Source organism: Megalopta genalis, chromosome 13 (genome assembly GCF_051020955.1).
Source record: "Megalopta genalis isolate 19385.01 chromosome 13, iyMegGena1_principal, whole genome shotgun sequence".
NCBI lineage: Eukaryota > Metazoa > Arthropoda > Insecta > Hymenoptera > Halictidae > Megalopta > Megalopta genalis.
In genome coordinates, this window is record NC_135025.1 from 6,933,181 (window position 1) to 6,959,928 (window position 26,748).

At 40.5% G+C, this 26,748-nt stretch overlaps 2 protein-coding genes across 7 annotated transcripts in view; one reads left to right on the forward strand and one right to left on the reverse strand.

The window, feature by feature from the left end:
* The window catches only part of Pur-alpha (Purine-rich binding protein-alpha), a 35,945-nt gene that overhangs the window by 6,622 nt on the left and 2,575 nt on the right, over nt 1-26,748 (reverse strand). For 2 of the 6 annotated variants that reach the window (XM_033477058.2, XM_033477059.2), the window contains exons 3-8: nt 14,614-14,732; nt 14,397-14,499; nt 13,977-14,110; nt 13,640-13,867; nt 12,373-12,552; nt 1,645-3,246 (exon numbers count right to left, since the gene is read on the reverse strand). In XM_033477058.2, coding sequence (XP_033332949.1) covers nt 2,938-3,246; nt 12,373-12,552; nt 13,640-13,867; nt 13,977-14,110; nt 14,397-14,499; nt 14,614-14,732 — 1,073 coding nt within the window. In that variant the 3' untranslated portion in view covers nt 1,645-2,937. Of the gene's footprint in view, nt 1-1,644; nt 3,247-12,372; nt 12,553-13,639; nt 13,868-13,976; nt 14,111-14,396; nt 14,500-14,613; nt 14,733-16,533; nt 17,856-24,526; nt 25,430-26,748 lie in introns of those variants that run through there. The other 4 variants (XM_033477056.2, XM_033477055.2, XM_033477057.2 and 1 more) reach the window with 4 other exon arrangements.
* On the forward strand, nt 90-1,664 carry LOC117224259 (uncharacterized). Its single transcript, XM_076525843.1, has 3 exons — nt 90-261; nt 370-606; nt 678-1,664. The coding sequence occupies exons 2-3, from the start codon at nt 388-390 to the stop codon at nt 1,521-1,523; spliced, it is 1,065 nt and encodes a 354-aa protein (XP_076381958.1). The 5' UTR covers nt 90-261; nt 370-387; the 3' UTR covers nt 1,524-1,664.

Below are 26,748 nucleotides of genomic sequence, written 5' to 3' on the forward strand. Positions count from 1 at the left end.
TTTAAGATAAGATAAATAATTTTTTAAATTAAAGATGTGTAACTCAAATCCAAAAAAATGAAGAACAGTTGTTAACCGTACGATATATGATAGTCTTCAAAGTTATATTTATCTACATGTAGAGATTGATATTAGTGAAATCAATATTTTTTATTAAATTCTTTAATAAATGCTCATCTATGAAATAATAAAAATTAATTTATATACGCAAATAAAAAGGAATGTAACAAAATAATTACACCGAGTAAGGATATAACCTTAGTAAGTATAAATTAAAATTTTTTAAATTGTTTTAATATATCATTATCATATTTATTGAAATTAATTATATTTTAATTTTGTTTAATTGTCTATTTCATTACGAATAAGTCGTCATCGCTATGAAATATGGATGCCAACATTTTGAAGGCATTGTTATGCAGCTGTGAAAGTGTCACAAAAGATCTCGAATCATCGGAGGACTATCAGAAATTAGTCAACGAAGACAAATTTTTACCAACATCTAGTAATATATTTAACGCATTATGTTCTTCTTTGACAAGTTTGTTGTCTTACAAAGTATCAAGGGAAGCTTATCAACGTTATACCGTGAGACTTAATGTAATTGTATGTACTTTTGTGAGCAGAAATTTACACGCAATTTCATTACACTATTTTACAATATAAATTTGTTGCAGGATGTCTTGCGAGATTGTTGTAGGATTAACGAGGCCTTTAGAAATTTCAATGTATTTGTTGATGGAAAGCATACCTCTACATTCCTCAGAAATCTGTTGGACAAGTATGTAACAAACGATTTCTTAGACACCTGTGATTCAACCGAAAATCTGTTACCATTATCTAGTGCTTTAATGACCTTAACATCTATTGATTCTTATTACAAGTGTTATGCAGAAAGACTGCTTCTGAAACTTGCAGAATTGTCTTCTGATGAAGAACAATCTTGTGATGAAAGTGGACGATTGCTATGTTATGCTGTGCAACCAAAGTCCAATTTGAATCTTGAACTCTCAACAATAGAGAAGATATATGATTTACAAAAATGCAAATTAATGGAACAGCCATTGCTAAGTCATTTTGTAGCATCTTGTACAGAGTTAAAAAATGATGACAATGAGAGTAATTTAAAGACTGTCGATTTGTTGGATCAGTTGTTTGAATTTGCTAGCGACTCTCCACATATCTTTCTTTTAATATGTGCTTTTATGAAAGAATTGTTACTACATTTAGATTATCATCCTACAGTCATAAGCTTCGTACAATTGATTTTGAAACGTATGAAAGAATCTTGTGAAAATCGAGGCAAAGATATTTTAGATCTATATCCAAGAAGCTTGCAATCTATTGTGATTTTGCTGCGAATAGAACCAGTATATCATACGGATGATTCTAGAAATGCTACATTGGGAACATTGAAAGACATATATTCCAAGGATAAGGATACAGCAATAACTTTGTTGTCGCATTTCCCTCAATGGTTGAAATTATTTGCAGAACTGCTGTTAAATGCAGACACCATTTAATAAACAAGACGTAATTCGAAATTATTAAAATTAATTTATATTTTCAGTATTACATGTTTAAGAATATATCAGTTAAGAATGTAAAATAATAAAACAGAACGAATCAAAATAAAAGCTTGAATGTGATTGTATCAAAAGAAAGTATCTTTATTAAATTACTATTTGGTTGCATAATATAAATTTAATAGTTTTGAACAGAATGTAATAAGTAAATTAAGTTATTAATCGCGTATACAGCAGGTGTTCTTACACCGTGTTTTTTTTTCTACCTAACTGTTTCTAACTTGGTGCTACGCGAAACAGGGGTCGAATCCAACCATTAACCAGATATGTTTATCACAAAACTTATCTATACGTTTCACACAAAAACAAGCAACGTTAATCTAACAATACCGGTCCATCTTTGCTAGAACAAACGAGAAAATAAGGAACAGAAACTCGTGTCTATATTTCGATCCCTTTTGTCTTGGATTTAATTCGTTCATTTAATTCCACGATAATTCTAAAACTGGCCTAAATTTTCAAAAATACTTTTAAGTCACTCAGTATTCTAAATTTTTGTTGGAAAAATCACTTAATTAATATTACGTGTATCGTTCGCTGATATAGTGTTCGAATTGCGTTTGAATCGAAAGACCACTGACCCTTTCAAGATGGCGGTTCAAATTCAAACCGCTGCGCAATCAAATCGATGATACGTGACTTTCGAAGATGACTCTTCACTTCAATTTTACGCTCGAATGAAATGTCTCGAAGAAAATGATCGAAATGTCGATGAAACGAAATAAACAATGAAATTCAATGCAGAAATAGTTCGATCGAAATATCAGAGAATCCGTTGAGCACGCGCGCGCGCGCCATTCATCACGCGGAATTCAAACCTGTGCCGTGTTTAAAACTAATCAAAACTTGTCGATAATCAATGAACAACTACTTTCTTACGGAAATCGGACGACTCACGACGAAACATTCGCTACGCAAACTGTGGAACGTAAAAGAACAAATTGGAACGACAGACTTTCGATCCCGCGCAGTGTTTCACTAAATCGATAAAAATCAAAACTTATAAATAAAGTTATAACGAAAACGTAGTTCTCAATGATTTCAAATATATCGATATGTTGTTAAAAGTTTCAGCATGATATTTAATACGATTTGGATCTAACTATATAAAAACACACAGGAAACAAACATTAAATTTTACAAAGAACATTTCAAAGTTATTTTGCACTATAATCAACTTTTACGCATAGTCATCGGACACAAATTATACGATGTACAAAGAAAATCTTTCGTATGTCCCACAAAGTTATGATTTTTATCTCGGTATGTTTATACGAGTGAAACACTGTGCCGCGTTGCAGTCAGAGATGCGCACGTAGGTGGCGCGTTCGGAGATGGAGCATGCGCAGTTTTAAACCTGAACCGCTTCTAAGCGCGGGACCGATTGAATCTCTTGCGACGGCGACGAACCGTTAGTAATGTTTTCCTCGGACACTGAGCTTTTGTTGGACGTCGTTACGCCGGAACCCGACGTCATCGGTATATCGTTGGACATCGGAGCTTGAGAGGCAGGAGCGGACAAGGATTTTTCAGGATTTATAGAAGATGGTTCGGCCTGGCGTGGCAGGGATTTGCGTCTTTTCAAAGATTCGCGTTGCCGCTGATCGGCCTGCCGTTTTTCCGTTTTGTTCTTTATGCCACCCAGCGGCTTCTGCGTTACCTGTTGAAGCCAAGAGTATAGTGTAGGATCTCCTGTCGATGAGTTAGGTCAACATACCCTAAAGGATCATTAACAAAATAATAATAAAAATGATAGAGCACCGGGAAGAACGCAGTATGCATTTGCCTTCGTGGCGGTAATTTATGAATTTGACAATGTTCTTCCTTCCCGGGGACTCTATTTGCTACGCAGGATGATGCATACAATTGTAATCGAATTGTTCGTCGAAAGGCAATATAAATTGGAATAAAAATCGGATTGGTAAAAAATTGAAATTATTTACGGTATGAATCACCCTGTACGAGAGTAATGTGATCGAAGAATGGGCATTTATCGTGAAATCCAAGTAATATTACTCTTTTGATTTAATCAGAATCTTCACCAAGTTCGATTTTCAATTCTCATTATTTCTTTTCTTCTTTTCTTTTAACAGAAGCGATTAAAATCGTTAAAGACCAACATTTAGTTCCTACATGTTTATGCAATTAGTATGCATATACTTGTTTCGTGGTACACCTTGAAGATATAAAATGTTCTTTCCTAAAACTCGCGCAGACGTAAAGGGGGCGGATCGTAAATATCGTTGAAGACCACTAAATCATAAACTTCTTTTTAGAATATCGAAGGCGTACGTTGAAAAAAAGAGCCACTGCTCTCTCTCTCTCTCTTTCTCTCTCTCTTATTGCACCTTTAGTGAGGAGAACGAAAAAAGAACTACGGCTCGTGTTCGGGACCCGTTGTCGCAGTAAGCGCAAGCGTTTCTCTATATCGTAGTAGAAACGGACATTTGCAACCAGGAATATTTATTTTACTTTTTTTATACTTTGTACACATTTTGCAAGTTGAAACGATACGAAACACGGACAAAAAAAAATCATATTTGGACCAAAAATCGATCGTTCGACGTCTCTCTCCTGACCGAATCGCACCGCGCATGGGATTGGCTCTCAGCGAGAAGGTGTGGGGAGGAGACACGTGTCTGCGAAGCATGCGCAGAAGCCAGAGTCGGAGAAGAGGCGGAATCAAGCTGCGTGACAGGGGGAGGGGGGCGATCTTGAGCGGAATTGATTTTGTTCGAACGGTAGCAGCGTGGCGCGAAATTTGAATTTGTTTAGCGCGGGAACTTTCGAGCCTTCTATCGTCGAAGGAAGCGCTTGCGGCTAGAACGTGTGCCAAACACGTACTCACGTGTTAGCACGCTTGCTCACAGCAGAAAAGAGGGAGGTGTTTGAGAGGGGTAGTTGGAGCAAATGGACCGCCTACTTCTCTCCTCTACTTGTGAGAATGTCCGGGTGAAAGTATAGACAGTAGAAATGTTATAAAATGAAATGCTCTGTTACCTTGTAAAACGTGTTACATTTAACATCGAGGCGATGAATCTTATTTTTTTTTTTGTTTAATGTTTTGTTTTTAAACGCGTGAGCCGTAGTAGTACTGTTTCTATCATTTTGTTCTTACTGTTTGTTTTTTTTCATTTTCTTTGTCATCGTTCCTTTTTTTTTCGTCGAACACACAAGTCGAATAGACGGACAGCTGTCATACGTAAAATGAGTGTCGGTTCCTCTTATATCGTTATTTCTGTTTTTTGTTTTCACTCTCGCTCGCTCTCTCTCTCATACATATACACTCTCCACGATGGTTTCGTTTTCTCTCTTGGCGAAAATTGCTTTACGTTCCGTGTAACTATTACAATCAACCGAACAAATGCGCGTGTACACGTACCAACACGCGTTTACATTACGCGTATATACACGTGTACAGATGGATTCGTCTCGTTCTTTTCCTTCTCGAAATCACTCTCTCTCTCTCTCTCTCGCTCTCTTTTTTTTAAATGAACACTACTTTCGTCTCATCGTTATTCATATGGTTTTGTTTGAATCGTTTTGCATTGTGCGGGCGAAAGGTCGTCGCCAGTCGTGATCTACACGGTGACGAATCATAATGTAGCGACTGTGTTGAGCTGTTACTTGCCCCGTGATACACACGTGGTCCGATCTTTCGCCCCCTCCGACGTTGCTCCCTCTCTTCTCCTCTCTCTCCGTTTTCTTTAGCATTTAATATATTAAAATATTACAAACTATATAGCGAGAAGAATGTTGATCCAAAGAAATCGTTGTTTCATGAACCGTTTATCCGACAGATCGTCCTCGGTGCTCGTAATATCTCGAAAAAACTTGACTTTTGGATTAGTTTATAATAACAATAATATTATTATGCTGTTTTTATCGATCCTCGAAATAAATAACGTTCAAGAGCTGCGAATCGTTAAAAAATGTTCGTACGTTAAGTGTTTCTGTTCAACGTTTCACCGACGTCGGAAACAATGCATCGCGGAGATATTAACAGTTTCGTTCGACGAGATCTTTTCATTGTTGAAAATCGGAGCTGCGTGTTCGGCCCGGTGGAATAAATGACTCGAACGTAACAGGCTGGAAGTCAATTCATTGGAAAACATTGTCGGTATAACACATTATTAATCCTGCTGCCTGCTAACTCTAACATATCTCTCCGTGAATCGTCCGAATGCAGAGTGCCGTGGTGTATCGATAGTGTTGTTGTGCTTATCGTTATCCCTTAGAGCTATTTACAAAATTCATTCAGTGAAGCCTATTGAAACGTAAGAGCAGAATGATATACGACCGATGAAAGGCACAATTACTGCACACGCGAACTCATTTGACTGTGCACAACAAGAAAATGCTTTGCACGTCGCGACACCGAAATATTCTATGCGGTTCAGGGCCTCGATATATACACATACATACATACATACATGTATGTATACACATATGGATATATATCTCACAGGCAGCGACACAATAACCAGCAACTTCAATGAAATCAAGATATCTAACGACGCATCGTCTAAGAAGTATTCTCTACGAGTGTTCATTAACCCCTTGCACTTGAACTTTTCCATGCGAGTCGACCAGCAACTTCGGGAAAGCTTCAAAAACTAAAGTCAAACAGAATGACGAGAACAATCGAATCTCATTTCCGAAAAGCTAATGCTTACTAGTAAAAGATTGATCAGCGAGCGAATAACGCGGGAATTGGCCAGATTATACAGATTTAATCAGGAATGTAGCACTGTGTGCGAGTCACGAAGTGCGAAGGGTTAAAGCGACACGAGGAAACGTCGCGTCTGGCGTTCTTCAGCCCCCGTGAGGGGTCAAAAGCCAACACTCTGCATTCTGTGTTAACAGTAAGAAATTAGCCTGGTGATCGAGATATATATATAATAGTTTAATTATAAAAGGAAAAGAAAGTGATAAAGATCGTTTGAAAAAATGCCTTCGACGGTGCATCATTCCCGTAATCGGTTCCCGTATTCACGATTATTTTCTTGTTTCTTCCGTTCACGAAGAAATATAGCTCGCTCCGTCGATTATCTCTATACACGCACGCATGCACACACACGAGAGCACGCTATAAAGAGGAAGAAAAGAAAACGCCACGCTTTGAGGGTGATTTCCCTTTTGTTTCATTTTTCTTTTTCCTGCTTCGGTTTTTAAAAAAAGGGATGTTTCACAAGTGGGTCCGGTGGGGGGTGGGGGGTGGAGTTGTGTTGGGCGATTCGTGACGATTGCGAACCTAATCTAAACGCGTCCGTCGATCTAGATTCCGTGTTGGCGATGTTCCGGTTCATTTAATTGTCATCTAAAATTTGAATCCTGCCCTGTCTGTCTCCTGTTTCGTTTCTTTCTTTTTCTGTTTTTCTTCTGTTCTGTTTCTTGCCGTTTTCCTCGCACAGCGTTCTGCGTTCGCGCATATATATGTACACATTTGTTTTTTTCATTTTTCTATACACCGACTGTACGCCAGACCTCAGTGGGCCGATATAGAAGACGGGTATGAAACCGAGTTAGGGGAAAATAGGTGTTGGTGAAATAGGGACGGTGGGGTGACTGAGTGAAGAACACGATCAAAAAGGAGAGAAAAATGCTCTATCAGTTTCTAAAGCGCTATACGTTTGAAAAAACGGGGAAAGAGAGTCGATCGTTGCAAGAAGCGTATTCAAGAGTAAAAATGAAAAAAAAATGTAAATGAGCATGAGAATAGAAAAAAAGAAAAAATCGACAAAATCAAAAATCAGCCCGCTCGAGGCCGGTCCTATTGATCAGTGATTTAGGACACACCTGCTGATGTTCTTTGTAATAAATGGTACTAATAGTAATAATAATAATAATAATAATAATAATAGTAATAATAATAATAATAAGGAGAATAATCGTAATGATAAGTATAATGACAATATAATCGTAATAATAATAATGATAATAAGCATAATCGCAGCGAACGCAGGATTTTCATGCCGCGGTCTTTTAATCTCTTTATCGCGAGCCGCTAATAAACAGCTTAATTGCTAGTTAGAAGTTTGACGCGATTAAGGTTTAAGTTTCATTTCTTTTCTTCGTTAAGTCTAAACGTTTCGCCACAGATGAGTGGCTAACACTAGCGTGAAGTTATAGAATTTAATGAAAGGTAACATACATACACGCATACTTTCTTACTTTCTTTCTCTCTATCTCTCGCACTCTCATTCACACGCTTTCTCACTTCTTTTTTTTTATTCTCTCCACCTCCCGCAAGAGCGAACCGATTATTGTATAATTAGTAACAGGACACATTATTGGTTTCTAACGCGAGCGCGGCTTGCAAAACGCGAGACCCCAGCATGGAAACCCTGCGTGATAATAGCAGTGATAATGATAACAGTAGTGGTCAAGCCCCACCAAATATAAACGCAGGCGTGGACTTCGGCTACCCTTTTCAACTTTTTTTTTTTTGTTTCTCTTTGACCACCGTCGACACATCCCAGCAAAAAAGGCTCGCCGAATTTGCCAACCGTTACAACGTTTGTAAAACAGCAAACGAAACACCAAGCTATTCTCTAACAATCACCTTCTCCGCTATATGAAAAAAAAGAACATTCGATAGACAACTAATGATTCAATATAAACTGTGTGTTAATCCATGTGTGGCGATAGTAAATTTTTTTTGTCGTTTTACTTCAATAGTACTTTTCTCTCACTAGACACGATTCAACATATAGAAAGTTTATCGTTATTATTTAATAATAATTATTATTTATCATTTTATAATTATTATCTTAAAGCTGTCTAAGGACTCGCTGCGTGGCAGGAGCGTCGTGTTTCATCTTTTCCTTTCATCATCATCTTCTTTTTTTTGTTTCTTTATATTACTTTGCTTACTCTTACGTGTCAGACGATTTTTTTTTCATTTGTTTCCTTATATCTGTCTCTCTGTGTTTCTTTGTTTTTTCCATTTTCCGTATTTTTCTTTTTATTCATTCAGTTAGGTACGCTGTAGTCGTCCTCACTTTTTAATAACGTGTATTTGTGTTTCTTAATTGTTTTTGTTTGTTTGTTTGTTTGTCTGTATGTGTTTATACACGTAGTCGCGTACATAGGTAGACAATGGTGGTGTCTAGATCACCATAGGTGTACGTGTGTGTATTTCTTTTTATATCTTACATATATACTACTTGTTGATGCTTTGTAATTTGTATAGATCACAATGTCATACCATCTGCGCCAGTGAACGATTTTCTCTCTCCAACTCTTTCCTTCCGTCGATCTCTTTCTTTCTCTATTTTATGCCTTTCCATTTTGACGTTTCCATCAAGAACGGTCGGTTCAGACATTAATGCTTGTGCACAGATCCGGGTTCACCGACCCCCTTGAACTCAATGAAAGTTTGATGATTCGCACGTAAACACAGGTATAGGCGGTTAAAAAACATCACGAGCGTGGAAAGTAAATATTTGATTTGAGGGACACAGTTAGCTCTTTCTCTCTCTTTCTCTCTCTCTCTCTTCCTAGATTTCCTGCCATCATTCGGTTATGTTTCATCTCGACGTAATCACGTTCGGAGCATTAAAAAAGAAAACAGAATCACGAAATACAATTAAAGGAGAGTTAACAACAAAAAAGAAGAAGGATTATAATATGTATATAGATATATATGCAAATATATATATATATAAGGATCAAACTACTCTTAAATCGAAGAGGATCGGGGATCTTTCGTGTCTCGATAGTTCACCCACTCGTGCGTATTCGAAAATTTGTTATTGTGATTTATATTTCATTTCTATTCATCAAAACCTACGTGCTAAGTAAATTCAGACCAGCCGAAATTGTCGATTTAGAAGGAAATGCAATCAAAGAAATATCTTATCGAAATAGATAATAGGTTCATTGCTAAAAAATAAATAAAATTTTACTCATCTCTTCAAACGTGTTAAAGGGTGCGCGCCCGATAACGCACGAACCGCGCGCGACCCCCTCATCTCTTTCTTCTTCACTTTATTTTATCTTATCTTTTTTTCATTTAATTAAATAGCACTTTATGCGTTTCATGCATCTATGCCGCTCACTGCTCGATTAATATTTTTATTCCGCACCAGCGCGAAATTATACCTCACGGATTAATTTGTTCGGTCCGCCGTGTTTGCCCCCAAGGTTTCAAGGGGAACCACGCACGCGATGAACGAATAGACTTATCATCATCATCTTCTTTCATTCTTTTTACTTTTTTTTCAATCATTTTTATCATTGTTGATATTAGCACAGCGTTGCAGAATCAAAGCGTATTAAGATTTTCCTTTTCCATTGAGAAATCAACGCACCACACGACTGCGGGTTAATTCTCCTCCGACTCGGTCGTTCGTTTTGAATATTAATTATTTGCTTCCTTTTCTTTTCCCCGTTCGTTTTGTCTCGTTTATCTTTATCTTCCTTTCGTCCAGGGAGTTGGACCTAAGCGACTGCTATGGGAACGGTAACACCACTCAATTCGATTGACAGCGTGCTGACCGGTTCGAGTATTACAGTTGCTTGGGTCCACGGACATTGGCATTTCGTTACAATTATACAGTTATATAGATTCTATATAAATACCTAATATGCATTCGTATAATACATACCTAATATGCAATTGTGTTATAACTCGGTCGTCACTCAAACGTAACGTAATTACGTACGCGTGCACACCGTCTCTTGTACCGTTCATCTTTCATGCGATGGAATTATTTATCTCGTGTGTGTTTGCCCTGTGTATGTGTGTGTATGTGTGTGTTTTACGCATGTGTGTACTCGCGTGTGTATGTATACATGTAAGACTAATCTCGTTTGATTTCTATATAGTGTCACGGTTCTCCAAGCGTTCGTGTGTCTCTGTATACGCGTGTATGTGTACATTGGTCTAAAGTTGTTGCGCACGTGTGTGTTTATATGTACGTGTTCGTTTTGCATTTATACATATTTATATGACTCGCGTATTGCATTCTGTAAGTGGCGTCACTCTGTTAATTATTCCGGACCACCATGCATCCACGTCTGCATGCGCGCACATTTCCCCGACGCGAATCGATGAAACAAAACATAACAGAATTAACTTTGTATAATATACATATTATAGGGACTTGTATTCGCCTAGCATTTCTTTTTTCCTTTTCTCACCTATGTTATATATTATTTCATAATTATTTTAATAGAGACGTCGTTCAGTTTTTTTTTTTTTTGTAAACGAGTGTGTGCGGCGTTCGCGGTCGAAATCGTGATATTCTATCGAGAACGTTCTCACGTAGCGAGCGAGTGAACACCGTTCTCCGTATTTTTGCGCGAACTTAAGCCCCAGGCGCGCTAGTCTAAATAGGTGTTAACGACGGCGCGTTTCGTGCATCAGGCAGAAATCGAAGAATGTAAAACGGGATGAATTCACGCGAAGCTGCAAAAGCGACAAAGATCAGGACACGTCGATCAGCCGAAATATTCGATTCAAGCAGCTGCGGTACACCCATGTAATCTCCAGGGCAAAGTTGGCGCATATCGTACTATGACACCGCTTTCCACGATCAACGGGCCTTTGTCTAACGCGACCACCCACACCACGCTCTATCCATTCTCCCCGCGATATAATCGCTAATATAACAATTCATTTATTCATAAATTCTGAACGATCAAATTCAATTGTAACGTGATAATCCACTACAGTCCATTTCCCACTAGAGAACTCACTTTTTCCTTTTTTCTTTCTTTCTTTTTTTTTGACTCGTTTATCATCGAACGTTTGGTGACTCCCGTGCATCGAAAACCGGGTTCTTGATTTTTTTTCTCTGTCGTTGAAAGCGTACGGAATCGGCGAAACGTAAAATGAAGAGGATAGACACCTTTAAACTGAATTTGACGCGCAGCCACAGAAATGCATTTAATACAGCCAGGAAATGAACGGTAGTACTCATAACGTTAATCAATGGCAACTCGTATTCACCTAAGGACATCGCGCGATTAGAGCTCTATATCCTCGATCCCCGTCGTTGCGTATTTTCTCTAGTTTTTCATTTTTCTCTGTATAATCGCACGAGCGGCATACTCCGCTTCTTTTCGCGCACTCACATACAGACATACACACACATGCACGCACGCACGCACGCAGGCGCGCGTGGACGCGCATCATCATCTAGCCTCCTCCTTCCACTATCCTTCATCGTTTTTAAACACCTCGACATGCGTGGCGATATATAGATCATTCGACAGACGATCAAGGTCGCGCATCCCCTTCAGCATATCTGTATGATCACGGATCTCTCTGTTATCAAACATCAACGAATCAGCTGACATTGGTTGGCGACCATCCGCGACACACCCACATACAATACATACATACATACATATATATTTATATATGTATGTATATATATATATATATACATATGTGTGTGTGAGGGTACGTGTTCATATATATATAAATATATAACCATTCCAGACGAGATTTGGTGTTGTTATCTTTTTTGTTACTTGACGATGAGTGACGGCGATAGTGACGGTGGCGATAACGATGACGGTGACGGTGACGGTGACGGTGATGGTGACGGTGACGGTGAGAATGACGATGACGATGATGTCGATGTCGATGAAAATGGCGATGACGATGGCATTAGACTCTGACAAGTTCCTTTAGTTCGCTTAATGACTTGAAAACGAGTTACGGTTATAATTCCAAATGTTCGAGTTTAAGTTAAAGCCTTTTTCACTTCATTAAGGGAGAGTCTAAATTTGGATTGGGGTTAGGCTGTTGTGAGGTCGATGGTGATGGTACCTGTGTCACCACCGAGCCCCTCCCCTCGGGCAAAGCGTTTCCTCCGCCACCGCTGTTCATACCGACATTGTTGCCGACACCTCGTTCCCTCATTCTTTCACAATAATCAGCAAATATATCGCGAAAATTCGCCCAGGATTTCTCTGGTACGGTGATTGCTGTTCTAAAGTGCGTCTTCACCTGTAAAAACACCGATCAAATTATTATCCAGCCCTCTGCAATCTCTTCACTTAATAAACTATAATAAGCACTTGTAAGAGAATTTTTATCAATGTGTTCCTATTCAGTCTCTAAACGTTAGAACCCCTTTTTGAAAAGTTCCGTTGCTAGATTTACAATCATCCGAATCGATACGTTTGCAATTAAATCCTTGTGTGCACAACGAAAATGTATAAATAGATTTAAAGCTTCAATTTTGAAAATGAGAATCAATGTTTCTTTATTGTGTCAGAAACGTGATGGAATAATCAAAATTTAGGACTCAATAGTACACTTTTAAGGCTTGAAAGAAAGGAGAAATTGTGTTTGCGTAGAGAAATACCGATAACGTATGAAAAGTTAAAAATATACTCGCAGCTTTAGTAAAGGATAAGGGTGTGTTATTAATTCACGACAATGCTCTTTTTCTACCCTATTCTCTACGTTTACCAGCCCCGTTTCAACAGGCTTCTACGTTCTACGTTAAAAGCGAAGAAAGCACAATGGGTGAAACTGAAGGATTATAAACAATGAAATGGCTTTGACCCTCGTTAAAGAATATGCATAAATGCCGATATAAATCTTTTGAGAAAATATTTCGGAAGAGAAATAGTTCATATGCGGAGTCAGTAATTTCATATGCATCGACCGATCAAGTGCCATTCTTTAGCTTTCTAGAAAACATTTAAATGTGAATTACATATCGTAGGAAATATTAATCGTAGTTCTCATTAGATGTTCTTCCTGCACTTGGAAGATTTTGTACATCTAAGTTATTTGACAAATGGATTCAGAACATCAAACTATATTTATACATAGTTTCAACTATTTCCAAGGGACATATATCATGTACGACAATTAACTACTACTCCCAAAGCGGTGTCTGTTTCACAGCATCAATTCGTTAAACTTCTTAAGATCAGCAGGCTTTGAGTGTAGGTGTGCACTTCATGCTCTAGACAAATGGCTGTGACTCGGAAATAGGGCATTGCTCTGAATCCTCCTCCTTTGAAGTGTTGTTCACATGTTACACCTGAGTGAGTATCTTTAGTCCAACATGTATATATACCTCGGAAATTCTCATGTAGATCCCACGGTTATTCTGGCCGATATCAAAATAGAAATTCTTGCTATCCACACGCATATACCGTCCATCTGGTAAGTCTATCTTGAAACCACCATCATCTGTACCATACTCCTCGAGGAGATCCGTCAACGAGTCACGGAATTCAATCATACCCTGTGCTGGTATCGCGATTTGCGTCCTCTGTCCTCCTCGTGTGATTGTTTGTGATACCTGAGCAACACAGGCAACAACCATTTATTAACGATTATCTTTACGCGATAAGCTTTAAGAAATAACTGTTTCAAGGGATTAAAAGGGTTATAAAAACCAATACACTCACTGTAAAGCAACTCACCCGTAAGAATCGGCCACGGGCATTTTCCTTAAGGTCCAAATAATACCGCCTGTTATCCTTTGTCATCACTTCCGACTTCAATTTGCCATCATCTGGTACGTTCTCAGTGTTTTGTGGACCTAAAGGTACAAATGTTTTAAATAGAATATCCTTGCTTCTGATACTGAGCGATATTTCTACAGTGACAGTATTTGGAACAAAAGCCTCTACATTTTGAGTTTTAACTTTATTAGTAGACCATTGATTGCTTTATTTTTGGAACTTTAAATTTTAAAAAGTTAACTATTGATACGAGCTAATCGTCTTCCAGTATTAAATATTCGGTATCGACATTGAAGTAGCTTATTTGCTTTGAAGGGTTTAGCAAAATTTCAAGCTTAAGATTAAGAGTCACTGTTTATATACCTAAGGATGCATAAAAATCACTAAACGACGAAAGATAGTTCCGAAATTCTGACGCTGTACTGAGCGCCAAGTAAATTTGGCTTCTCCTTCCATCCACAGCAATCTGGAAAAAAAACACAAATACATTAGTTCACTGCACAATCAACTAGATACTTCACTATACAATTCAGCTAGAATTAAATACTACAGCTAACAAAAACAGAACGTTTAAAAGTACCTCTGCTACTTTGATAAACCTCCCACGTCTGTTCTGCTTTACATCGATATAGAATCTTTTGCTCTGAATGTGTAGCATTTTTGACGCCAATTCCTGTTCACCCTGCTGACCCTGCTGGCCTGCAACATATTATAAACATAATTAGTGTGACCTCTCAAGAACAACGCGCCGCGATAAAATCATTATGAGACAATATTTCATACAAACACGCACAGTTAATTAAAACGTATCATAGTATCTTACAATTATACAAAAATTAATGACCCACGGACGCGCTCGCTTTACATAAATTAAAGTCGAGAGAGAGCAAATTCATATTCACGTGCGTTCAAGTCAACGTCAGTCCAATTTAACACCTCCGCCCTTTGAATTAAAACGCAGAAAAGTTTTCGAAATTCTCCAGCCATTTGAAACCCCCCCCCCCCCAGAATCTAATCATCGATTCACCCACGATTCAATTTAGATAAATACAACATGTATTGACAGATAACATGGAATACCAAGTTTTCGAGGGATCTGGGCCATTCGATAAATCCCAGGGATCCAGAGAAGCGCGAAAAAATCGAACCACGAAAAAAAGAAGAAAGTTCCAGGACTTGTTCCACGGTTAGAGCAATCGTCATGGCAGTTTCATGGCTGTGGTAGAGGGAGTAGCGAGGGTGGCAAGGGTGGAGGGACAAGGCGAGCAGTCCGGAAAGAGGTCACCCAGTCTTTATTGGGTCATCCTGCTCTCGGTCCTCTTTACCAGATTCCCCGAGGCTGCGTTTCTGGGTCGAAGCTGAGCGAAATTCAATGATTAGGCCGGGGCAAGGTGAACCGTGGGGTGGAGGGTGGTGGTGGTGGGAGCGGGAATCATCGACTCGCCGAGGTTTTTCGCGTTGTAGGAACGCTCGATCCTTAGGGACAATACGAACGGAGTTCGACAAAACAGCGGAGCGATGTTGCTAGTCCTCCTGCCGATCAATAACAGCTGCATCAAGGGTCGATGACCTGTTTGGTACCCCACTACCACAGTGGATATACCTCCACCTACTTCACCGCGTTATCGGACCCGTCTTATCCTTTCCGCCACGAACATCTTCATCTTTTTGTCTAGACCCGGAATTCGATCGAGTCGCCGGCCAGTTTTCGGGGATCAGAGTTCCATTGAACACTGGGCTCCCCGCGTACGCAAGGTCCTCCGGTTGTTCGCTGTCGCGTCCGCGCGACGATTTTTGCTTTATTTACATTCGTTCAAGACTTTCGTGTGAAATGATCATTGTCTGCGATAATTGCGAACTTCGCAACTTTTGCATTCGATCTATTCATTTTCGTTATTTTATAGTCTGATACAGTTAGTAAAAATACTTTCAGCAGCTAGAAATAGATTAGTTATTAAGATCAACGAGATTAAAATGTTTCGAAGCAGCTGGAAATGGAATATGGTACATTTTGCGAGAAATAAAATGGAGACATAATTTAGAAATCAACTTCGTTTGCATTTTAAGTTTTTCGGCCAATCAGAAATGGAGGAACGGTCTAAAAATATCGTCTCTGGAAGATCTACAAAAGACGCTAGAGAAGTACATATCTGCATGAGGAGAACATTTACATAGAGTATTCGATAACAGTACGTGTCGCGATGACCATGAATAAAATACCCTCCCAACAGCCTTCGCGAACAGCAAGGAATTCGCGGACTGCCTTTCGGTATCGTGCATAGGGGAGATTCTATTTTTTGTTTTTAGCTCGGAAGGGAAGAGTCTGCTCGGTGTCCCACGCGATTCCCAGGATTTACGAAAAGGGCGGGGTGGTGTAGAGGGTCCCGAAGGCTCGTAAGTCAGAACCTGAAGGATCGATCCCCTGCGCGAGCAGCGCGTCGAACGATCGATCTAACCCGCCGCGGGCAAAACGGCGCTCTTTTCTCTGATTGTTACGTACTGGACTGTTGCAGGCTGCCTGGGATCGCGACAGGGCTGAGGTCGCCCTGGAAGATCCTGCTCTTGAACATTCTGTCTATGCTACGAAAGTTTATGCACCTCCACATTCTTCAGAGCAACCCCATCGTCGCTCTGCCAGCAGCCCCGACCATTTAATCCCCCTCCCCGTTCCCCGGCTCAACGACTATTCCCGATTCTACTATTTCCCTCGGCGACGCTGTACGTGGTGTCTGGTTCTCGGGGGTGGCTCGTTCTGCGCGGAGGCTCGTTAATCCGTGACACATCGTGCATCGTTGCCGCCCCTACTTAAGCCTCCAGCTGGAAATTGGGACAGGGTCGAGAACACTCCATGAAGAAAGAGGCCCTTCGCTTCGCGTCCCGTCAATACCTCGGCACACACCACCACCCTCCTCCGCCCCTCTCGGCGTGCCGCTCCACCTCCTCCCTTTCCTCTCGTAACAGTCTCTCTTTAATCTCCCGGCACCAGCACCGGCGCAAACGATATTCGATTCCCCGAACTCGGTCGAAGGAGTTTCGCATGGTCTCTCGCCTAGGTGTTGCTCCCTTCGTCGCCACCCTTTCCCGGCCGCCCCGGTCCTCGTCCGGCTACTACTACTCTCGTTTCACCTGGAACCGATAGTCCCCCGTCCTCCTGCCCGCTGAACATGGCCAACCTCGACCTGGCCCACTGTCCGGCATTCTCTAAACGCGTCCGACCACCCCTCTCTAGCCGGGCGAACTCTTCTAGGTCACCATTTATAGAAAAGGATCGAGACACGGTGTGTCGTGCCGAGGCGGCACACGCAGCTGGATTAAGTTAAGAGGTTTCCGCCAACACCGCTAATCATTCAGTCCCCTACGTCACCACGAGGTCCAGGTTCTCCCTCCCGGCGACCAATGAACTAGATTCTGGACTTTGCGGTGCTTCGATTGCTCCCGTTTCCGATTCCGTGGACGGGCTCCTAGATAGCAGAGATACGTGTCCTGCGTGCGTGTATCGAGTCCCCTCGGTCCACTCGTCCCGAGATCACCAACAGGCGCCGCGCGTCCCGCCGCTCGCTTCCAGCATCCCCAGGATCGGAGGGTGCTCGACGACGACGTTACCTCACCGGGGCATCTCACTCCTTTCTTCTTCTTATGTAACCCGGCCGGATCTCGCCCATTCTTCTGGACCGTCTACGAGAGCCCGGACATTTTACCGGCCGTTCGCCGGCCTGTCCTCCAGCTCCCGGGTCCCTGGACACATCCCGTGCTCGCGGATTTACGAGGCGGACTCGACGTGGACGTCGACGGCGAGCCACGAAGGGGGCGGGTACATTGATCTCTGCGCCTAGAGCGCGACTCGTGGCGCTGCACCGACCTGCCCCAATACGAACTGCATATTTCCGTTTTCCCGGCCCTCGGTCGGCCCCCGCCGCCCATACCCGATCCCGAGGTTTCCATGAACGGCCGCGTCCGACAACGGCCGCTCTGCCTTCGACGCCTCTGCGCGTCGACGCGGCAACCTTTACCCGCCGCCCTCCCGCCGCCAATGGAGCGCAGCCACCGCCGGCCGAATCTCCTCCGGGGCCTGGATACAAATAATTCAACCAAAGAATACAAGTATTTCGAAAACACTCTCTGTTTCTCTCTCTATATCGTGTCACGTATGCTACGTGATCTCCGCACAGAAATTGATTTCTGTGTTAAATGAAATATTTATTGAACTTCGTTCATTTTAATTGATCTTACAAATATATATTAGAAATATTTGAAATATGTATTTTAGAATATAATTTAGGATATATTTGGAAATTATATTCAAACGTAATTCATTGAAATCAATATTTTCAGTATTATGCGTGAGATGAGACGCTCGTGTATCAATTCCATGAAATTTTGCCGACCAAACAGCTGTTACAAGGATGGGTTTTCGTGAACTAACCGACGCCTATTTCAACTCGGCGTGTCACTAGGTAGGATATCTCGAGGACTTAGCCGATATGTACTTCTTTCATCGCCGGTAGATAGGTTGCTTTATAGAGAGATTAGAGATTAAATTATCATTATATAGAGAGAGAGATTAGAATTTAGATGCCTCGTAACTTTTATCAGAGAAAATGTGAAGTCACCTCGATATATCTCTGCGCTTCGAAGCAGAAAATGGAGTAATTGAATTTGACAATTAAATAGACTGGTGTTGCAAGCTTTTGGTCCATTACAATCGTATGCGTGCGAGTGTATCGCGGATGCTAGTGTTTCTTCGTTGGAAGCTGACTCGAAACTGAGCCCGATTTTAGCCGCGTTTGGGTTCTTTATGTACCCAAAATCTTGTTGTAAACGGTAGTGGGGATGTCCACATGTGCCCCGATTCCAGAAGGTTCGCCATCGTACCCCTTCGAAGGTACATGACTCACAATACACAGAGCTAACGCCGGTGCCAGCCGGCGTAGGCTCCCAGGAAGGAGTAAGAAAAATACGTCGGAAAATTCTCCATACTTTGCACGTGTTTACATCTGAAACACTGTTGAAAGCAAACAGATCTTAAACCTTTATTGCATGAATTTTTATGACAAGTTAAAGAAATATATATTTGACTCTTGCTGCGCTTAAATAATGTTATGTAAATCAAATAAGCAAACAAAATAAATAAATAAATAAAAACAATATTATTTATAATATTGTTAGTTATTATAAGTTTTTATTACATGTGAAAATTACGAAAATAATTTCCAATTTTGCTTGGCAAACTGTGCAACATTTGAGATTAAATTCCCAATCGGGAACAGAGGGTTAAATGTTACAATGATATTCATTAATTCAAAGAAATAAATGCAAGAAAAAGCTTATTTTTCCAAACAACACGTGTTTGTACGTTTTCTATAGCTTTATATTATTATTATATATAGCTTTATATATATATATATATATTCTTAAGAAGAAGCTGTTTCAGTTAATAATTTTCTTTGCCGAAACATAAATAACTATTTTCGATACATTTCCTAATCTCTGTCCAATAAATCTTGAAATGTTGTTTCATACAAACAAGAGCATTTTTCACTAACTATTTCCAATAGTTTTTCAAATATTTCTATTATCCAGACCTGATGTATACGAGATCGGACCGGAATCAGGGCCAAACGCACCGCTCAGCAGGGCGTCAGCGCGGAAAACTGGCTGTTCCGAAGGACAGATACTGTCTACTGTCCACCCCACGATGATGATCGATGCGTTTAGAGGACACCGAAACACGCATCTTCGATGCTCCGGCAAGCTTTTGATTGACCTGCTGATGCCAGGCTCGCAGCCCGGGTGATTTAATCGATTGCTCCGCAGTACACGGTCTAGCCCTTGACGAAGATTTTGTTGAACACGGTTTCGATGAGAATTCTCTGCATATTTTAATCGTGGATCTCCCTGTTTGCGTTCTTGGTGACATAAAAATATGCGAAGTTTAAATAAATCCAGTCCAATTGTCATTGTTCCAATGAACTGCGGATTTTACGCGATTATCTTAAAAAATTCACTGGGTAAAGTACCAAACAATGAAGGCATTAAGAATGTTCTTAAAATTACCTCAATTTATTAGCATTATCCAAAGAGAAGAAGTACATTTTTATTTCACTTCTGTTCCTTATAATTACCATCTAGTCATCAAACGATATTAATCTATTAATTAATATTAATAGATTAGCCCTATTAATTAGGGCTCGGTGGATCTAGCGTTAATCAGTAGATTACGGATTCGTGTGCGATTATTCGATTAACAGTGAATTCGTTTGATTCTAGTCGCGCCCAGTGTTTCATAAAATGATCAAGGAAGATCAGGAAACAGCTTGACCGTAACAATGGCGTCGGAAGCAACGGTAGAATGTGCGACGAGCGAATTTTCTGATGCGTTTACGCACCGTCGATGATCGAAGACCAACAGGCTGCGCGCCACGAAAGCGCATCCCGCACATGCATGATTCATGATCGACACGGGCTCGTTGAGTTTTTGTACCGTTAGAAAAGGAGGCAGACGTTTTCTAACAATGCCGGCCAATCTGGGATGCCTCCTTGCACTCCTGTGCAACGTTCACAGCCTACTTATCACACCCGGCTCCATCGCACCGAATGATTCACCCAACTTGATCACCTCAAATTATTCGCAAATTGCACGTTGCGCGAAGCATGCATGATTTTCAGCATGGGGTATAAGCTGCGAATCGCTTTTTTCCTCTGCCATTGTCGCGTACCGATCGAACCGTTTCGAAGTCGTTCTAACATTGACGATTATGCTTCGATCGCGTACGATATCCTTTATTTTCTGCATTTGCATCGTTTTTCGCAACGACGCGAGATTTATGAAAATTAAAAAGACAATTTTTAAATTATTCATCAAAATTGTTTGCTCCGGTCATAACTTCCCATGGAAGCGTTTTTTAGAATTTTTAGGATTGTAAAACGAGAAACCGGTCATTTGACTGAGTAGATCGATTAGGTTTACTTGTTTATTTATTTATAAACAAGTTGAACCGTTTTGATGTAATGAAATACAGATTTTATACGGGACAATTGTAGAACGCGAGTAGTAACATTACTTCTGAAAGTAGGGGAAGTGGCGTGAATTAGAGATTTGCAAAGTCTGTTTACATTAAGAAATATTCTGCGAAGGCTATATTGAAATGACTATAATCGGATCTATGGAATTCCAGCCACAGGTTTAGTATTAAACGTAAATATATTTTCGGAGGTAGCTATTGAAACGTATCATAAATAGCGTTCACCTAGAGTGCCCAATAATTTAGAGATGTTTGGAAATAATAATGATTGTAATTAGACCACGTTATACAGTTGATTTCGTTCAGTAACACACTGAATACGGAAATGAATTATGTAAACGTTGTTACGAGTTCCACAATATCCTAAGATTTAATCTAATTGTTGACAAAAGAAAGTCATTATGCGGATTCAGATAGAATAAATATCATTTACAGATCCTGTCGAGAAAAAGCAGTAAGAGGACACTGAATTTGTTTAACTGGCAGTAAATGTGACACACAAAGTGATTCATGAAAATATCAGAAGAATTACACGTGGTGAATACGTGAATACTATAGCGTGTGTAATTTGTACTATTCACTCCCAAGGACAGATACTATTGATGTGGCAGGATCTAAGCGGACCTCATGCTGAGCTCCTGCAGGGTGAAGTCTATCTCCATAGTGCTAGATTTAACGCCCCGCCTAGTGGAAACCTAGTAATAAGATCTCAATGGCTCTATTATATTGAAATGGAGCTCTGTGATTTACCTAAACAATAGTCCCGAAAGAAATTATTGCGTTATGTTATTTAATCCTTTGCGCTCTACTGGTGACTATGAGATACCGGTAAAAATTGTTATATGACCAAAATAAATTTTACATTATAAAATTTGTACTTAAAACTCTGTTGAAAGTGTATGAATGCGGTATAAGTCACAAGACTCGATTTCATATGCATAAAATGCACTATGTCGTATAAAATGGAACTACTGAAGGTAAAAGTAATTATTTTGGATTCAGAGTTAAAATGGTTTCATGTGCAAGGAGTTAGAAGGATTTGATTCATTATTTCAATTGATATTGAAAATGTTTAACTACTGATCAGGAATGTTTGAAACAATTACAATTAACAAGTTCTGGTTAGAGATTTATTACAACCAGTTTTCGAAAGTTTCGACTAATTCCTCGAATTGGCCAAAAAATATCTTCTAAAATAAACTTTTAAAATAGAAGATTAGCTATCGATCAAACGATTCAGCAAAAAGACTGGAACACTAAAAATTAAGATACAGAAAGTTTGATGATCCTATTTTATTAAATTGTGTTGATGTACAATTGGAAAAAAAAAGTTCCTGAATGATGTGGATGAAAGAAGTTCCAAAGGCCTGATATGTAATTATTTTCTCATAATTTAGAACGACACATACGCGGGAAATAATTTTGAGCCGTGCTTATTTAAGCTAGGTTTTACTCCTTATTGAAACAAGCTTATTACTCTCGCCATTAATCTTGATTGCAAGTAAGATAGTGTGCAACAATGTATACTCGGTATACATTGGTTACAATCAAGGCAATTAACCGTTCAAGGTCATTGCCCTGATTCTCTATCGCAGCAAGACTCTTCAACATCTTCGTTGTGTAATATAATAAACAATTGATAAACAATAAGAACAAAATTTTATCCCGCAACGCAACAATATGTTTACATATTTATTAATTCAATCAAAATATTACGTTTACCATTTTGCCGTTTCTTCATTTGTTGATCGGTACTTCCAAATTAATACTAAGCCGAATCCAAAAATGTATGAATTCGGTAAATCTCGATATTTTTAGTTATCTAAAAACCATATGTTAATTAATAATACTATTCCCGATGTAAAACAATATTTCAATTTCATACGAAATGATTCGAGTAATTTTCAGCGACAAGTGTCGGTAGTGAACAAGGTCTCTCGATGATTCATGTTGTTATTAGAATAACGTTCCTAGAAGACTAATCTTTTCATTGTGAAATAATAGAAACATGACCTTTGTGGCAGCCATACATCGTTGAACGAAAACTAAACATACGTTTCCGTGTAAACAGACTCAAATATTTGTAAAAAAAAGCCTGTACTACGGTTGTAATCACGGTTGTAACAGCGATGGGGACGGTAACGTTAAAATCAATTTTTTCGCTCTAGCTGACCGCATGCGTAATTAGAAACGTGATTTGCTTATCAGTGTCACTGGATAACAGGAAGCTAGTATCTGCAACGAAAAAGAAATTTGCGGAGTATGTATATCTTTCTCAAAATCTGCGTACCAAATCTGGCTGTATTTCAATACATACAATATAAATAACGAATCTGTCCTGTACCGTCCAAAAATTGTTTGGACGATCTAGTTACAAATTTCCATCGAACGAAATTCCCCATACAAAAGCGCGCGCTCAAATTCGCTGAAAATCCTTCACAGTATCTGCAATTGCAGAAAAGTTTGTCATTTATATTCGAACTGTTCAAACAATCATATAATGACCATAAATTATGAAGTGAAACTCAAAATCTTCGGATGGAGCAAATGTGAGGTTATATTGGATCTGGAGGTTCTGTTTCACAGCATGTTTACGTACAAAAATGAACTATTACAATCTGAAGTTTGCAACAGACATCACGTTCAGATAAAATAACACATAACCTTCAATTTGTCATATTTCGGAAGTCCGAAATACGAAGGCGTCAATGAATTTCCTCGAATTTATCGTTCATTGCTGTGTTAAGGTCGGTAAATTATCTTCGCGAACGTTAATAAATATATTAATATTAGATGCTTGTCAATGTTATATTTTATTAAAAAAAATTCTGTAATTGTCTCTCTAAAATCACCAAAGTGCTCGTTCTTTTCTCTGGCCAGACTTCGCTGTTTTCATTCCGAGTTGTTAACATTTATCGCCATAAATGAATCATCGAAGAAATATTTCAGTGGCGTGATCACTCGACGCATCGTTCGCTCCCGAGTTCCTAGAACCTTTCTTCCCTATCTCGCCAAAATGCCAACGTTTAAGAAATCGAAATAGCGGTTTATTTCAGTCCTTGCGTCACGCGACCTAACCTAGACCATCCACGCAAAATTCCTAGGGATGTTTTCAGATTGGCCGTTACGATGAATCGTGAATTAGAGCGTGCGCACTATTTCTCATATTCAGAATGCGTCCTTAACCTTAAATTGTCATAGAAGTCTTAAATTCGGCCCTAACGGTCCAAATTTTTGTCCAAACCGATTACGCAAACGACCGACTATAGGCACTGACTGTATTAAGATAGGAACATTCGACTAACCGCGGCACAGCTGTTAAGCTTTGCACTGAACTTCTTAACATTTCTGCATACTTGAAATATATGACATTTGTTACAGTTGAATATGCAGTTATGATAATGCGGTATCAACGTCGGTTCATACTTCTCGCGGAGTGGCATGTTACCAGAATTATTCAGCAGTAGCTACCTTCAGGGCACCAGTGTTGTATTTTTCCCTTCATAGTGTCACCCCATCCGTTTGTCGGCGCTTGTTGCGTGTCTCCTTGCGAGATTTCAATTATTTCACCCATTGCGTCACTTCTGCGAACACTCCGTAGGAACCACACCGAAAATATTCGTTCCTCGCCGCGAACAGACGTTACACTTCCAGCGTGGACTGATTCTCATGAGAACCTCCAGCACATCGTAAGTTCAATGTACTCCCGTAACCGAGAAATCTGACATGTCACTCTATTCCTTCTCCACGGCGAAGCGGCGAAAAATATTTCCGACGACGGCCGTGTCCGAATCCCGACGGTATCTCGCGATCAGCCACGAAACGAGACACTCCCGCGTCTGTTCCTGGAGAAACTTAGTCACCGATTTCACTCGCGCCGCCGTGCACCCGATTGATCGCGAGAGCAACTCGTGAGTCAGTCGACCGATCGCGAGCTCGCGCTATCTTCAGAGTGCAACGGACTTCAAGCCGGCTGTGGCTGCTGGTCTTGCCCTCGACGGATTCGAACAGGATCCCTGGACGACGAACGGCACAGAATAATCCCACTGGGAACTTTCACTCCGGTCCAGTTGAACGCGAGAAAAAAGCTGCACGGAGAAATCGCGGCAGCGATGATGTGTCTCGCGCAATCCGAACTGGGTGAACTGTACCCGTCAGCGCAACAGCGGAATCATCGGCCGATGACGCGTCGCGGCTCTCTCAACTAGTGGTGCAGGTCTGGGTCGTTGCTGTTCTCACCGGCGCACGGTGCACATCCCGAGGCGGAGAATGCACCGAACATGTCGTCCGGGACAAGAAATCGAACGCGAGAACGATATCGAAACGACGTCGATGTGTCGTCGAACGCGAAATCGTACACGAATGACGTGCCGGTCATTCATGGAGCCCGCCGTCATGCCGATGGAATGCGTACATCATGGTGGTGAAATTGTCCCGACCAATCGGCGGCCTTCTAGCACCGGCTTCTGCGTCCGCGAGCCACGCGCGCCACGTGACTTCGCAGCCCGACCACGTGACAGCATCGCGGCCCCCCACCATCTCGACCCAGGCTCCACGACATGATCGCATGACGTCACGACCAGCTGACTGCGCTAGTACGGTTCCCTACTCCTCTTCCTCGTCCTGCCACTACCGCTCTCTGCCACATCCAACTCCTGCCGACTTCCATTTTTCGACGAATCCGCTCTAAAACGCACCGAAATTCATGCGACTTCGTGCGCGGTTTCGCGCGCGTCCCCGAGGCGCACCGAGAATAGGCTCGAGACGTGGTTCAAGTCCGACCGCGAAACGGCTTTGAAACCAAAATAAAATGTTCCTCCGGGACCCGTTCGAAAGAAACCGGGCATTTTTACCGAGCCGCAGAAGATGGATACCAGCTTATTTCTGACCACCGCTACCATCCCGTACAGATTTATTTTAGAATACGTTTAGATAACGCCGTCCGTGATGTATTCCACGCTCCGATCAATTTTAGGGAATTTCTTGTTTCCTCCATTGTTACTTCCAGCTTCGAAGAATTTCGATTTTCCAAAATTTGTTGCACATCTTCGCAAGTATCTTTACACCGACGAGATATTCAATCTTTCAAGGTTAAGTTTCTCTCGGAAACTAAAATCGATGAGTGCTCAAGTCACGAATACTACCCGACCGTATGTTAGAAGGCGATTATATGTGATTTTTGTTCATTCTAAAGTAAATAGTAACAAGCTGTGTAAAAAGAACTTCGGAAGCACTACGGTGTAATAGATAGTTGAGGAACGTTCGTACTTCCTAGTTACCACTCTAAAGCCATCTCAATCTTCGGTTCCAAAGGTTAAGGCGAATTTTCGTGAAGTTCGGTAAAAACTAATGCTTCAGGGTAAATTTGGAAATGGGAATCCATTTCGTAGAGTGAACAAAATGAATTTGTGCACACAAGGTAAACCACAATGAAAATTTTCATTCAAAATTAACATCTAGCGTACCGATATTTCACTGTGCAGATCAGCCTTTATCTCCGCATTACACTCTATATTGAGATTTATGACCCTGGTCCTTTCGTATCGCTCGATAAATCCGGGGTCAATATTGATGAGTGAAATACTGACCAAAGTGATTATGTAATTTTGCGAAATATTATCCGATTCGAGTTCGAATTACATGAAATCTGTACCGAACATAAATTCCCAGCTAAACGTACGGTATAAAAGAAA